Consider the following 14,742-nt stretch of genomic DNA (forward strand, 5'->3'; position numbering starts at 1 on the left):
ATAGAAAATCTGTGGAGGGAGCTGAAGGTTCGAGTTGCCAAACGTCAGCCTCGAGACCTTAATGACTTGGAGAAGATCTGCAAAGAGGAGTGGGACAAAATCCCTCCTGAGATGTGTGAAAACCTGGTGGCCAACTACAAGAAACGTCTGACATCTGTGATTGCCAACAAGGGTTTTGCCACCAAGTACTAAGTCATGTTTTGCAGAGGGGTCAAATACTTATTTCCCTCATTAAAATGCAAATCATTTTATAATATTTTTGACATGCGTTTTTCTGGATTTTTTGTTGTTGTTATTCTGTCTCTCACTGTTCAAATAAACCTAACATTAAAATTATAGACTGATCATTTCTTGTAAGTGGGCAAACGTACAAAATCAGCAGGGGATCAAATACTTTTTTCCCCCACTGTATATACTTTGTTTATTTAGTAAATATTTTCTTAAAACTATACTGTTGGTTAAGGGCTTGTAAGTAGGCATTTCACGTAAAGGTCTACACCTGTTGTATTCGGTGCATGTGACAAATAACATTTGATTTGGTTTGATATAGGGAATAGGGTGCCAATTCATACACAGAAACTTTTTTCTATGGTCCCAACTAGATGCATTCTCAGTCTCTAGACGTCTCCCTGTCAACATCCCAGTCTAGCAGCTCACAACCTGAACCTACATGTTTTTACAACCACAATATTTGCAACATTCCGACTTCTGCATTCTGGCCTTTTTGTCTCTGTGGAGAGAGCGGTGTCTTTTGATGGCGTTGATTGGCAAGATGAAAGTAAACCTCTAGGTTAGCCTTAGGTAAGCAAAGGCTAGCCAGCTAAGGTGTGCCCACATCCACACGCACGCACGCACACACGCACAGGCACACACACACACACACACACACACACACAGGCACACGCACACACACCTGTGGTACCCCTCAAAGGGGAGGAGATTCCTCAAACCCCAAAGATAACACACTCCTGCAGAAAGCTTTAATATCTGTCATGATATACTTCACATATGAGTTATAGACTTGCTGCATCTACACATTGAACATATCACTGAATAATACATACATTTGCAGTATCTGAGCTTTGAGTGTATCTGTTGAGTGTATCATGATACATACACACATTAATATGTCACAGGTAAAAAAGTTTAAAAAACAATGTTAGAGTTTACTGAATATTTACTGAATATCAGCCTCCGCTGTCTTTCTGTGGTTTACTGTATATCTGTAGCCTCCCTGTCTCTCTGTGGTTTACTGTATATCTGTAGCCTCCCTGGCCCTCTGTGGTTTACTGTATATCTGCAGCCTCCCTGGCCCTCTGTGGTTTACTGTATATCTGCAGCCTCCCTGGCCCTCTGTGGTTTACTGTATATCTGCAGCCTCCCTGGCCCTCTGTGGTTTACTGTATATCTGCAGCCTCCCTGGCCCTCTGTGGTTTACTGTATATCTGTAGCCTCCCTGTCTCTCTGTGGTTTACTGTATATCTGTAGCCTCCCTGGCCCTCTGTGGTTTACTGTATATCTGTAGCCTCCCTGGCCCTCTGTGGTTTACTGTATATCTGTAGCCTCCCTGTCTCTCTGTGGTTTACTGTATATCTGCAGGCTCCCTGGCCTCCGCTGCCTCTCTGTGGTTTACTGTATATCTGCAGCCTCCCTGGCCCTCTGTGGTTTACTGTATATCTGTAGCCTCCCTGGTCCCCGCTGCCTCTCTGTGGTTTACTGTATATCTGCAGCCTCCCTGGCCCTCTGTGGTTTACAGTATATCTGTAGCCTCCCTGGCCCTCTGTGGTTTACTGTATATCTGCAGCCTCCCTGGTCCTCTGTGGTTTACTGTATATCTGTAGCCTCCCTGGTCCCCGCTGCCTCTCTGTGGTTTACTGTATATCTGCAGCCTCCCTGGCCCTCTGTGGTTTACAGTATATCTGTAGCCTCCCTGGCCCTCTGTGGTTTACTGTATATCTGTAGCCTCCCTGTCTCTCTGTGGTTTACTGTATATCTGCAGGCTCCCTGGCCTCCGCTGCCTCTCTGTGGTTTACTGTATATCTGCAGCCTCCCTGGCCCTCTGTGGTTTACTGTATATCTGTAGCCTCCCTGGTCCCCGCTGCCTCTCTGTGGTTTACTGTATATCTGCAGCCTCCCTGGCCCTCTGTGGTTTACTGTATATCTGTAGCCTCCCTGGCCCTCTGTGGTTTACTGTATATCTGCAGCCTCCCTGGCCTCTCTGTGGTTTACTGTATATCTGCAGCCTCCCTGGCCTCTCTGTGGTTTACTGTATATCTGTAGCCTCCCTGGCCCTCTGTGGTTTACTGTATATCTGTAGCCTCCCTGTCTCTCTGTGGTTTACTGTATATCTGTAGCCTCCCTGGCCCTCTGTGGTTTACTGTATATCTGTAGCCTCCCTGGCCCTCTGTGGTTTACTGTATATCTGTAGCCTCCCTGTCTCTCTGTGGTTTACTGTATATCTGCAGGCTCCCTGGCCTCCGCTGCCTCTCTGTGGTTTACTGTATATCTGCAGCCTCCCTGGCCCTCTGTGGTTTACTGTATATCTGTAGCCTCCCTGGTCCCCGCTGCCTCTCTGTGGTTTACTGTATATCTGCAGCCTCCCTGGCCCTCTGTGGTTTACTGTATATCTGCAGCCTCCCTGGCCCTCTGTGGTTTACAGTATATCTGTAGCCTCCCTGGCCCTCTGTGGTTTACTGTATATCTGCAGCCTCCCTGGCCCTCTGTGGTTTACAGTATATCTGTAGCCTCCCTGGCCCTCTGTGGTTTACTGTATATCTGCAGCCTCCCTGGCCCTCTGTGGTTTACTGTATATCTGTAGCCTCCCTGTCTCTCTGTGGTTTACTGTATATCTGCAGCCTCCCTGGCCCTCTGTGGTTTACTGTATATCTGCAGCCTCCCTGGCCCTCTGTGGTTTACTGTATATCTGTAGCCTCCCTGGCCCTCTGTGGTTTACTGTATATCTGCAGCCTCCCTGTCTCTCTGTGGTTTACTGTATATCTGCAGCCTCCCTGGCCTCCGTTGTCTCTCTGTGGTTTACTGTATATCTGTAGCCTCCCTGCCTCTCTGTGGTTTACTGTATATCTGCAGCCTCCCTGGTCCCCGCTGCCTCTCTGTGGTTTACTGTATATCTGCAGCCTCCCTGGCCTCCGCTGTCTCTGTGGTTTACTGTATATCTGCAGCCTCCCTGGCCCTCTGTGGTTTACTGTATATCTGCAGCCTCCCTGGTCCTCTGTGGTTTACTGTATATCTGTAGCCTCCCTGGCCTTCGCTTCCTCTCTGTGGTTTACTGTATATCTGCAGCCTCCCTGGCCCTCTGTGGTTTACTGTATATCTGCAGCCTCCCTGGCCCTCTGTGGTTTACTGTATATCTGCAGCCTCCCTGGTCCTCTGTGGTTTACTGTATATCTGCAGCCTCCCTGGCCTCCGCTGTCTCTGTGGTTTACTGTATATCTGCAGCCTCCCTGTCTCTCTGTGGTTTACTGTATATCTGCAGGCTCCCTGGCCTCCGCTGCCTCTCTGTGGTTTACTGTATATCTGCAGCCTCCCTGGCCTCCGCTGTCTCTGTGGTTTACTGTATATCTGCAGCCTCCCTGTCTCTCTGTGGTTTACTGTATATCTGCAGGCTCCCTGGCCTCCCTGTCTCTCTGTGGTTTACTGTATATCTGTAGCCTCCCTGGCCCTCTGTGGTTTACTGTATATCTGCAGCCTCCCTGGTCCCCGTTTCCTCTCTGTGGTTTACTGTATATCTGTAGCCTCCCTGGTCCCCGTTTCCTCTCTGTGGTTTACTGTATATCTGTAGCCTCCCTGGTCCCCGTTTCCTCTCCGTGGTTTACTGTATATCTGTAGCCTCCCTGGTCCCCGTTTCCTCTCTGTGGTTTACTGTATATCTGTAGCCTCCCTGGTCCCCGTTTCCTCTCTGTGGTTTACTGTATATCTGTAGCCTCCCTGGTCCCCGTTTCCTCTCTGTGGTTTACTGTATATCTGTAGCCTCCCTGGTCCCCGTTTCCTCTCCGTGGTTTACTGTATATCTGCAGCCTCCGTTGTCTCTCCGTGGTTTACTGTATATCTGCAGCCTCCCTGGCCTCTCTGTGGTTTACTGTATATCTGTAGCCTCCCTGTCTCTCTGTGGTTTACTGTATATCTGCAGCCTCCCTGGCCCTCTGTGGTTTACTGTATATCTGCAGCCTCCCTGGCCTCTCTGTGGTTTACTGTATATCAAATTGATCCAGGCTGAAGATGAACATGTTTTTATTGTCTGTTTTCTATTTTAGGTTTGTATTTATTTTGGTTTGGGATTTATATTGGTTTTCATGCTATCTTGGTCTTTCAGTGGAGTGAGTCTTTTGATGGGGTCATCTCTTCTCTCCTCTACCCTCCCCTCCTCTCGTCTACCCTCCTCGTCTCTTCCCTCCTCGTCTCTTCTTCATAAACCAACACTGTGGCCTTCCAGCACGATGGATTTCTCCCTCCCTTCCTTCCTCCCTCTGTCCGTCTCTGTGGTGGTTGTGGTGCGCTCCTCTGTCTCCAGACAGAAAGGCCAGAATGGGGGATAGAGGAGTTCCACAGCAGTCTGCAGCCTCCCTAGCCCCCGCTGCCTCTCTGTGGTTTGAACCCCAGTCAACAGCCTCACTCCTCCTCTTCTCTCCATCTCTCATTCCCTTTCTTCATCCATACTTTGCTTCCTCCCTCCACAGTCCACTCCAGTCCAGACGGTTCACTGCCACGGACACATAACCTCCTTCCCTCCTCCCTCTCCTTCCCTCCTCCCTTCAAACATGTGTCCAGCTTAGCTCCTCTCAGTCCAGTCCATTCAAGTTGAAGTTTGAACCAGACAGTGAAAGGAGACCTGGAGGACACAAGTTGAAATGAAGAGCTCTTCTTTCCTCAGTGTTCCACAGTTTGACAGTCCAGTATAAAGAGCTCTTCTTACTTCAGTGTTCCACAGTTTGACAGTCCAGTATAAAGAGCTCTTCTTTCCTCAGTGTTCCACAGTTTGACAGTCCAGTATAAAGAGCTCTTCTTACCTCAGTGTTCCACAGTTTGACAGTCCAGTATAAAGAGCTCTTCTTACTTCAGTGTTCCACAGTTTGACAGTCCAGTATAAAGAGCTCTTCTTTCCTCAGTGTTCCACAGTTTGACAGTCCAGTATAAAGAGCTCTTCTTACCTCAGTGTTCCACAGTTTGACAGTCCAGTATAAAGAGCTCTTCTTTCCTCAGTGTTCCACAGTTTGACAGTCCAGTATAAAGAGCTCTTCTTACCTCAGTGTTCCACAGTTTGACAGTCCAGTATAAAGAGCTCTTCTTACCTCAGTGTTCCACAGTTTGACAGTCCAGTATAAAGAGCTCTTCTTACTTCAGTGTTCCACAGTTTGACAGTCCAGTATAAAGAGCTCTTCTTACCTTAGTGCTCCACAGTTTGACAGTCCAGTATAAAGAGCTCTTCTTACTTCAGTGTTCCACAGTTTGACAGTCCAGTATAAAGAGCTCTTCTTACCTTAGTGTTCCACAGTTTGACAGTCCAGTATAAAGAGCTCTTCTTACCTTAGTGCTCCACAGTTTGACAGTCCAGTCGAACGACGAGGTGACGAAGAGGTGGGAGAAGTCTACAGGGCCAACGGCGTTGTGACAGCTGAGGCCCGTCACAGGCCCATGGTGGCCCTCGAACATTTCACAGATCCCCGCCTTGCTGCAAAGGAGCATGGGAGAGAGAGCATGTCAGAGAGAACAGAGGACACATTTTGGGGGGCAGGAGCTTGTAGCTGGTATTATTACGGTTATGAGATACACTGTATAAAGACATTAAGCTTAAAGTGTGTGTGTGTGTGTGTGAGTGTGTGTGTTCCTCTAACCTGCCGTGTCTGGATGCGGTGTACACGGTTCCCTCCTCACTCCCCACCACATAATTATTGACGTCTCCAGTGGGGAACGCCATGCCTGTCACAGCCACCGCTTTAGACTTGTTGTACACCAGCTCCATGCTCTCCTACAACACACACACACACACACACACACACACACACACACACACACACACACACACACACACACACACACACACACACACACACACACACACACACACACACACACACACACACACACACACAGAGGGTTAAATGGTTCAACCTCATGTTCACGAAAAACACAATTATCGTATGGTAGTCTGTACATGGCTGCTATCATCATGTACTTTCGGAAGTGTTAAGATCGTTTGTGCCGACCTAGTTACAATGAGTCTAACATACATCACATAGACATACAGTTATATAGTTATATAGCACATATTATGTTTGATAGGGTTTTGTCATGGAATTAGTTACACTGTTCGATTGGGCTTTGTCATGGAATTAGTTACACCATTCGATTGGGCTTTGTCATGGAATTAGTTACACCATTCGATTGGGCTTTGTCATGGAATTAGTTACACCATTTGATTGGGCTTTGTCATGGAATTAGTTACACCATTCGATTGGGCTTTGTCATGGAATTAGTTACACTGTTCAATTGGGCTTTGTCATGGAATTAGTTACACCATTTGATTGGGCTTTGTCATGGAATTAGTTACACTGTTCGATTGGGCTTTGTCATGGAATTAGTTACACCATTCGATTGGGCTTTGTCATGGAATTAGTTACACCATTTGATTGGGCTTTGTCTGTAAGGGTGCATGCTGGTGGCAGGGAAGTCAGGCGCAGGAGATCGAACTTGGTATAAAACGGAGCAAAAACTCAAAAACTCCGAAAACCAAAAATATACAAAATAATACAAGTGGGTACAAAACCCGTCGCACACCAGAACATATCTTGTACATAGCTTACAAACAAACAATCACCGACAAGGACAATGAGGGGGAACAGACGGTTAAATACACAACATGTAATGAATGGGATTGGAACCAGGTGTGATACAAGACAAGACAAAACCAATGGAAAATGAAAAGAGGATCAGAAGGTTGGCGACTTCGACCGCCGAACAAGGAGAGGGACCAACTTTGGCGGAAGTCGTGACATTGTCATGGAATTAGTTACACCTTTTGTATGAGTCAGTTATAGTACCATTCTCTTTAATAACAACATGCAGTATGTCATACACAGTGTAACTGACAATTAACCTGTCGTTGTTTTTTTGTTTGAATTGTTTACGTGTTCGCTATGTGGGGGAAATGACAAGACAAGTGGAACTACGTGGCTAATAACTGTTGTAACGGGGATTATTATCGTAGCAACACACCTTTGGAGTGAAGGCAATCCCGCGCTGTGTTAGCTAAGTTTTCATGTCTTCGGGTGTAGTTCGTAAAGGTTGAAGTGTGTATGTTAGGATGGTAACGTTATAATAATTAAGGATGAAGCGTGAATTCATGCTAGGAATAATACGTGTGACGTTTTTGATTTCCTCCCTTCTGTAATAAGCAGCCAATGAGGTATTTTTCCTTTATTCATGTGTTTAATCTGATACTGTTATAGCTCCGGCTAAACTGTGTATGTATGTAAGCACTTCAGAGTTATACCAAGCTAATAAGTCACTCGTAAGACAAGAAGGTTTTAAGAGTGTGCTTAACTGTATTTTCATTTACTTTATAGTTCTCACGGAAGGTGATAATTCTGACTAAAACTACAGAATAAAGCCGCCTGTCACGGTTATCGTCGGTAAAGGAGGACCAAAATGCAGCAGGACTGTGTTTGTTCATTTTGAACATTTATTAACTCAAAATGAACACAAAAAACAACAAAACAAACTCACGATCACCAAACAGTCTTCTCAGGCTGATACACGCTAGACAAGGAACAATCTCCCACAAAACCTACACCAAACAATTACCCATATATAGGACTCTCAATCAGAGGCAACGAGGAAGCACCTGCCTCCAATTGAGAGTCCCAAACCCCAATCAACCTAACATAGAAATACACAAACCAGACTACACCTAGAAATACATAAACATAGACCATAAACCAAAACCCCCGATATAATAAATCAAACGCCCTTCTACTAAAACACCACCCCTAACCACATAAAACAAATACCCTCTGCCACGTCCTGACCAAACTACAATAACAATTAACCCTTATACTGGCCAGGACGTGACACCGCCAGTTAAAATCAAGGAACGGTTGTGCTCGTGGTTACTGGAGGTAAGCTATAGTGAAAACTCCGAGGACGAGAAGAGAGAACTACTCTGTAACTGAAAATCTGTGAAAGAAGTCATGCACAGAATTGGCTCATTTCAGTCTCTCACCACAACATGTTGTGACAAGCGCACAACAAGAAGATGGCACCAAGACCATGGTCAGGTTACTAGCGGAATCCATCAGTGTAAGCCGCCTCCCCATACCAGAACCAGTAACATTCAATGGAGAACCACTCTTGTTCACTGACTGGAAGGTCTCTTTTCAGACTCTGATAGACAGGAAGAACATACCAGCAACTGAGAAGATATATTACTTAAGAAAATATGTCGGTGGGCCTGCCAAGAAAGCCATCGAAAGTTACTTTATGTTTGGAACAGAGTCAGCCTACCATGCTGCGTGGACCATTCTTGAAGAAAGGTACGGAAACAAATTCCTCATCGCCAAGTCCTTCAGAGATAAGCTCAATACATGGCCTAAGATAGGATCCATTTACATTTACATTTACGTCATTTAGCAGACGCTCTTATACATTCACCTTATGATATCCAGTGGAACAACCACTTTACAAAAGTACATCTATATATATAGTTTTTTTTGGGGGGGGGTGGGGGGGGTTAGAAGGATTACTTTATCCTATCCCAGGTATTCCTTAAAGAGGAATACCAAGGACAGTCTTGAACTTAGAGACGTTGTAGACTTTCTTCGCAGCTGTGAGGCTGCTATGTCTCAGAATAAGGGCCTGGAGGTGCTTAATGACTGTAATGAAAACCAAAAGATCCTCGCTAAACTTCCAGATTGGCTAACTTCAAAATGGAATAGAAAGGTCATAGACATCTTAAAAGAAACTGAGACCTTTCCAAGCTTCAGTCAGTTTGTGAAGTTTCTCACGAGAGAAGCCAAGATCGCTTGTAATCCTGTAACATCCCTTCATGCTTTGAAACCAAGTGAAGATGGAAAACATAAGACGCCAAGGATTTCAAGCCCCGGAGCAAGGGTATTAGCAACTAACTCTGATGAGAAAGATACTGTTACTAGTTGTGTCTTCTGTGAGAAGTCGGGTCACTGTCTCCACAAATGTTGGAAGTTCTTGGATAAGCCCACCGCAGAGCGACAGAAGTTTGTTCAAGAGAATAAATTGTGCTTCGGCTGTTTAAGGCCTGGGCATCGTTAGAAAGATTGTGATAACAGGAACACCTGTGACACGTGTCAGAGGAGGCATCCAATCCGAAGATCGTACTAAAGAAAGGTCAAGGGATAGGAAGACAGAGCCCCCACAAGATAAAGGGACTAGAGCGTCTAGTGAGGAAATATCTAACAGAGTAGTAAGGGACATTAACAACACTCACACCTCCACAATCATTCCAGTATGGGTGTCAACCACAAGCGAGCCAGATCGTGAAGTTCTCGTGTATGCACTTCTTGACACCCAGAGCGACACAACCTTTATCCTTGAAGAGACAACAAAAGCTCTCAATACAAGGAAGGAGCCAGTACAACTGAAACTCTCTACAATGGCTTCAAGGAATACCATCGTGCCCTGCCAGAAGCTGTCTGGTTTGCAGGTTAGAGGGTTTTACTTGGAGAAGAAAATCCATCTGCCAACGACCTACTCGAGAGAGTTTATTCCTGCAAACAGAGATCATATTCCTACTCCAGAGACTGCAAGAGCATGGTCTCATCTTGAACACATTGCAGAGGAGATTGCTCCTCAACAGAGCTGGGATGTCGGTCTGTTAATTGGCTACAACTGCTCCCAGGCTCTCCTTCCAAGAGAAATTGTGTCTGGTAAGGGAAATCAGCCTTTTGCTCAGAGAACAGACCTTGGCTGGAGCATAGTCGGCTATGGAAACCCATGTATCGACTATGACGATTGGAGTGAGTCATCGGGTTATCGTTAGACAGGTGATGCCAAGTCTTCAATCTTCTTCACTATGTTTGTAGAACACGCGTTAGAGAGGCAATCACAGCACTGGACATTATCAAGACGCTTGAATCTGACTTCAACGAGAGAGCTGCAGAAGAGGACCTCATATCTCAAGAGGATATCCGGTTCCTGACAAAAATGAAAGTGGGCATCAGACGCAAGGACAATGGACATTATGAGATGCTGCTGCCATTTAAGGAAGAAAGACCCAACCTGCCGAACAATAAGACATGTGCAGTTCACCATCTCAAGTGTCTGGAAAGGAGGCTAAGGAGAGACAAGCAGTACTACAAGGACTACACAGCATTCATGGAAGAGACCATAGCTTGTGGAGATGCTGAGAAGGTCTCCGAGGAGGAAATGAACAAGCATCCAGCATGGTACATCCCGCAACATGGGGTTTATCATATACCACAAAAGCCTGGGAAGATACGAGTCGTCTTTGACTGCTTAGCTAAGTTTCGAGAGACGTCCTTGAATGACCATCTCCTTACCGGTCCAGAGTTGACAAACACATTGCTGGGTGTCCTTTGCTGTTTTCGTAAGGGTCCAGTCGCAATCATGTGTGATGTAGAGCGCATGTTCCACCAGTTTCATGTGAAAGCAGAAGACCAAGATTATCTGCGGTTCCTTTGGTGGGAGAACGGAGATCTAGAGTCTCAACCCTCAGTGTATCGTATGAAGGTCCACTTGTTCGGTGCAGCTTCATTTCCTGGTTGCGCCAACTATGGTCTCAAACATCTTGCTGCCGAAGGATGAGGAACTTATCGGGTTGACAAGCGTATTGTCTGAAGCTGAAGCGGCCCAGCTGGTGAAAGAAGCAAGGGAGCTTTGCATCATCTGCAAACTTTGGTTGCACAAGTTTATCTCTAACAGCAAGGAAGTTATAGCCACAATTCCTAAGGAAGAACGTGCAGAGGGTGCCAAAGACCTTGATTTGGTTCTGGGTGAACCACACAGAGAGAGCGCTTGGTGTACTGTGGTGTGTCGCATCAGACGAGTTCCAGTTTAGAGTAGATGTCAAGGAACGCCCACTCACAAGAAGAGGAGTGTTGTCTACAGTAGCCTCTGTATATGATCCATTTGGGTTTGTGGCACCCTTTGTCCTGGCAGGGAAGCAGATATTGCAGTAGATGTGTCGTGACAAGATCAACTGGAATGACCCCCTTCCAGATGACCTACGTTCTCCCAGTGGGAATTCTGGCTCCAAGGTCTATAAAACTTGTCTGAAGTAAGGATCCAACGAGGCTACTTGCCATCAAGTTTCAAGGAAGTGCAGAGCTATGAGCGCCATCACTTCTCTGACGCTAGTACCTCAGGTTATGGGAGTGCTCATACCTCAGAACAATCAGCACAGCAGGAGAAGTTCATTGCTCCCTAGTTATGGGGAAGTCGAGAGTCGCCCCTTCCAAGGTTACGACCATACCATGACTGGAAATTTCAGCAGCGGTGGTAGCTGTTCGAACAAGTGACATGCTTAAAAAGGAGCTAGAGATACAAGGTCTACAGGAATACTTCTGGACAGACTCGAAGGTCGTTCTTGGCTACATCAACAATGAAGCCAGAAGATTCCACATCTTTGTAGCTAACCGTATTCAACGCATTAAGCAAAGCACAGATCCCGAACAACAGAGTTATGTGACCTCTGAAGAGAATCCTGCGGATCATGCTTCCAGAGGTCTCACATCAGAACAGCTCATGGCAACCAACTGGTTCACAGGTCCAGACTTTCTTTGGCAAGAAGAACTTTCCTAAGGACAAGTCAAGGTGGGAGAGATCTCAGACAATGACCCAGAGCTGCAGAAATCCCTGGTCCATGATACCCAGGCAAAATAATTAAGATTGTTACTAAATCACCTTCACAAGTTCTCAGACTGGGAAAGAGTGGTGAAAGCTATTGCCAGGCTCAAATGACGTGTCAAGGAAGCCATGGGCTTAAAACTGAGGTCCAGTGAAGCTACAAGCATTGAAGAAAGGAGAGAGGCAGAGCTCACCATTATAAAGATGGTTCAAGAAGCAGCCTTCTCCCATGAGATACACAACCGTAGGCACCAGAAAGACATCAAGACCAACGATAAAGGAAGCAAGTTGCATAAATTGAGTCCATTTCTGGATGAGCAAGGTATCCTCAGGGTGGGAGGTCGCTTGGCTCATGCAAGACCCAACCTAGGACGTGGAATGACGATCAATGAGCTGTTATCCAACGGTATATGGATCCTAGGATGCAGCAATGCAGTTTTCTCTCACATCTACAAATATGTGAAATGCAGGAAATTCAGATGATGTACAGAAGAGCAAAGGCTGGCAGATCTTCCGAAGGAACGCATGGAGAACACACCTCCCTTCACATACTGCAGGATGGACTGCTTTGGACCTTTTTATGCCAAGGACGGAAGAAGAGAGAAAGCGTTATGGGCTCCTACTCACTTGCATGGGCTCTCGAGCAGTTCCCATTGAAATGGAGGGAGCTACACACAGTACCAGTCGAAAGTTTGGACACACCTACTCATTCAAAGGTTTTTCTTTATTTTTACTATTTTCTACTTTGAAGTTGGTTGAGAGAATGCCAAGAGTGTGCAAAGCTGTCATCAAGGTAAAGGGTGGCTACTTTGAAGAATCTAAAATCTAAAATATATTTTGATTTGTTTAACACTTTTTTCATTACTACATCATTCCATATGTGTTATTTCATAGTTTTGATGTTTTCACTATTATTCTACAATGTAGAAAATAGTAAAAATTAAAAAATTAATTGAGTAGGTGTGTCCAAATGTTTGACTGGTACTGTATGTGAAAATGTAATATCTTTGGGCTGACTGTGGATCAGTGTGAAGAGATGGGCCTTAAATGGTACAGATTCCTGACTGCGGATCAATTTGAAGAAATGGGCCTTAATTCTACAGATTGATGACTGTGGATCAGTCTGAAGAGATGGGCCTTAATGCTACAGGTCAGGTAGGACTGACCCTGGAACAGCTCTTACCTGTGGCTGAGAGAGCATGTCAAGACTCCAGGAGCACATCCTGCCGTCTGTGGACACGGTGATCAGGTTGTTGGCATTCTGGGTTCCCACCACGTTTACACAGTATACCGGGTGCTATAGTACAGACAGGAAAAACAGGAAGGACAGACACATGAAGAGAATGGCCATTTGTAAACACACTGGATGCTATCAGAATCATCTTTTATTTACCAAATACATTTGCATGTATAGGAATTTGACTTGGTGAAATGGTGCTGCTACGATAAACAGAATACACAGACAACATACTGTATGTAGAAGCAGTTTCAAATCAACATCAGGAATGTACACTATGTACACTGTACGCTAATAACTACAAGCTTCATATAACACTAAGCTACATTATACCACTGAAGTTCCAATTCAGTTATTTAATTCGTATCTACATATTAGTGTTGTTTCTTAAATAGCACTACACTTAACACTTATACTACTTTCAATAAGCTGTAGTGTATTTCACATGTAGTTTCCTCCACAAACTGTAATATCTTCTGAAAGACATTAGCAGGTATGAAGTGAATCTGCACATCCATCTACAATATGTCTTCCTATAACCCTGAGACGACACAAAGCCCTTATTGAGTGATGAGATGCCAATGTGCAACAGACCCTTACTCCAACTTGGCACCGTCATCCGGCGCTGTGCAAATACAGCGGGTTGTGTGAAACCATTATGTAATTATTGCCCTCAAATTGATTTTTGTTTGGCGCCCACAAAGGCCCCTTTCAGAAGGCCTAGACATAGTCTCTCATTATTGGGGGCATGTATGGCATCCAGGGGCAGTGTGTGTGTGTGTGTGTACATGTGCCTGTCTCTGTGTGTGTGTGTGTGTGTGTGTGTGTGTGTGTGTGTGTGTGTGTGTGTGTGTGTGTGTGTGTGTGTGTGTGTGTGTGTGTGTGTTTGAAGCGACAATGATTCCCCCCTACTCCCACCACCACCATTCAACTGTATTGCCTGCCTTGGGTGGTATTCACAATGTATTGAGACTCAGAAGGTTTGTTGGGGATGAGTATAGGATAGGACAAAGTATAGGATAGGATATAGTGTATAAGATATAGAATAGGATATACACTTGAAGTCGGAAGTTTACATATACTTACGTTGGAGTCATTAAAACTAGTTTTTCAATCACTCCACACATTTCTTGTTAACAAACTATAGTTTTGGCATGACACAAGTAATTTTTCCAACAATTGTTTACAGACAGGTTATTTCACTTTCCAGTGGGTCAGAAGTTCACATACACTAAGTTGACTGTGCCTTTAAACCGCTTTGAAAATTCCAAAAAATGATGTCATGGCTTTAGAAGCTTCTGATAGGCAAATTGACATCATTTGAGTCAATTGGAGGTGTACCTGTGGATGTATTTCAAGGCCTATCTTCAAACTCAGTGTTTCTTTGCTTGACATCATGGGAAAATCAAAAGAAATCAGCCAAGACTGCAGAAATATAATTGTAGACCTCCACAAGTCTGGTTCATCCTTGGGAGCAATTTCCAAATGCCTGAAGGTACCACGTTCATCTGTACAAGCAATAGTACGCAAGTATAAACACTATGGGACAACGCAGCCGTCATACCGCTCAGGAAGAAGACACGTTCTGTCTCCTAGAGATGAACGTACTTCGGTGCGAAAGGTACAAATCAATCCCAGAACAACAGCAAAGG

General features: G+C 45.2%; 1 protein-coding gene across 4 annotated transcripts in view; it reads right to left on the reverse strand.

Annotated features, from left to right (window-relative positions):
• Positions 1 to 14,742, reverse strand: part of LOC106588927 (cytoplasmic dynein 1 intermediate chain 1) — a 129,635-nt gene that overhangs the window by 24,018 nt on the left and 90,875 nt on the right. For all 4 annotated transcript variants that reach the window (XM_014178483.2, XM_045709255.1, XM_045709257.1 and 1 more), the window contains 3 exons: positions 13,037 to 13,150; positions 5,850 to 5,983; positions 5,542 to 5,686 (listed from right to left, as the gene is read on the reverse strand). In XM_014178483.2, coding sequence (XP_014033958.2) covers positions 5,542 to 5,686; positions 5,850 to 5,983; positions 13,037 to 13,150 — 393 coding nt within the window. The remainder of the gene's footprint in view (positions 1 to 5,541; positions 5,687 to 5,849; positions 5,984 to 13,036; positions 13,151 to 14,742) is intronic.

This window comes from Salmo salar, chromosome ssa27 (assembly GCF_905237065.1).
Source record: "Salmo salar chromosome ssa27, Ssal_v3.1, whole genome shotgun sequence".
Classification (NCBI taxonomy): domain Eukaryota; kingdom Metazoa; phylum Chordata; class Actinopteri; order Salmoniformes; family Salmonidae; genus Salmo; species Salmo salar.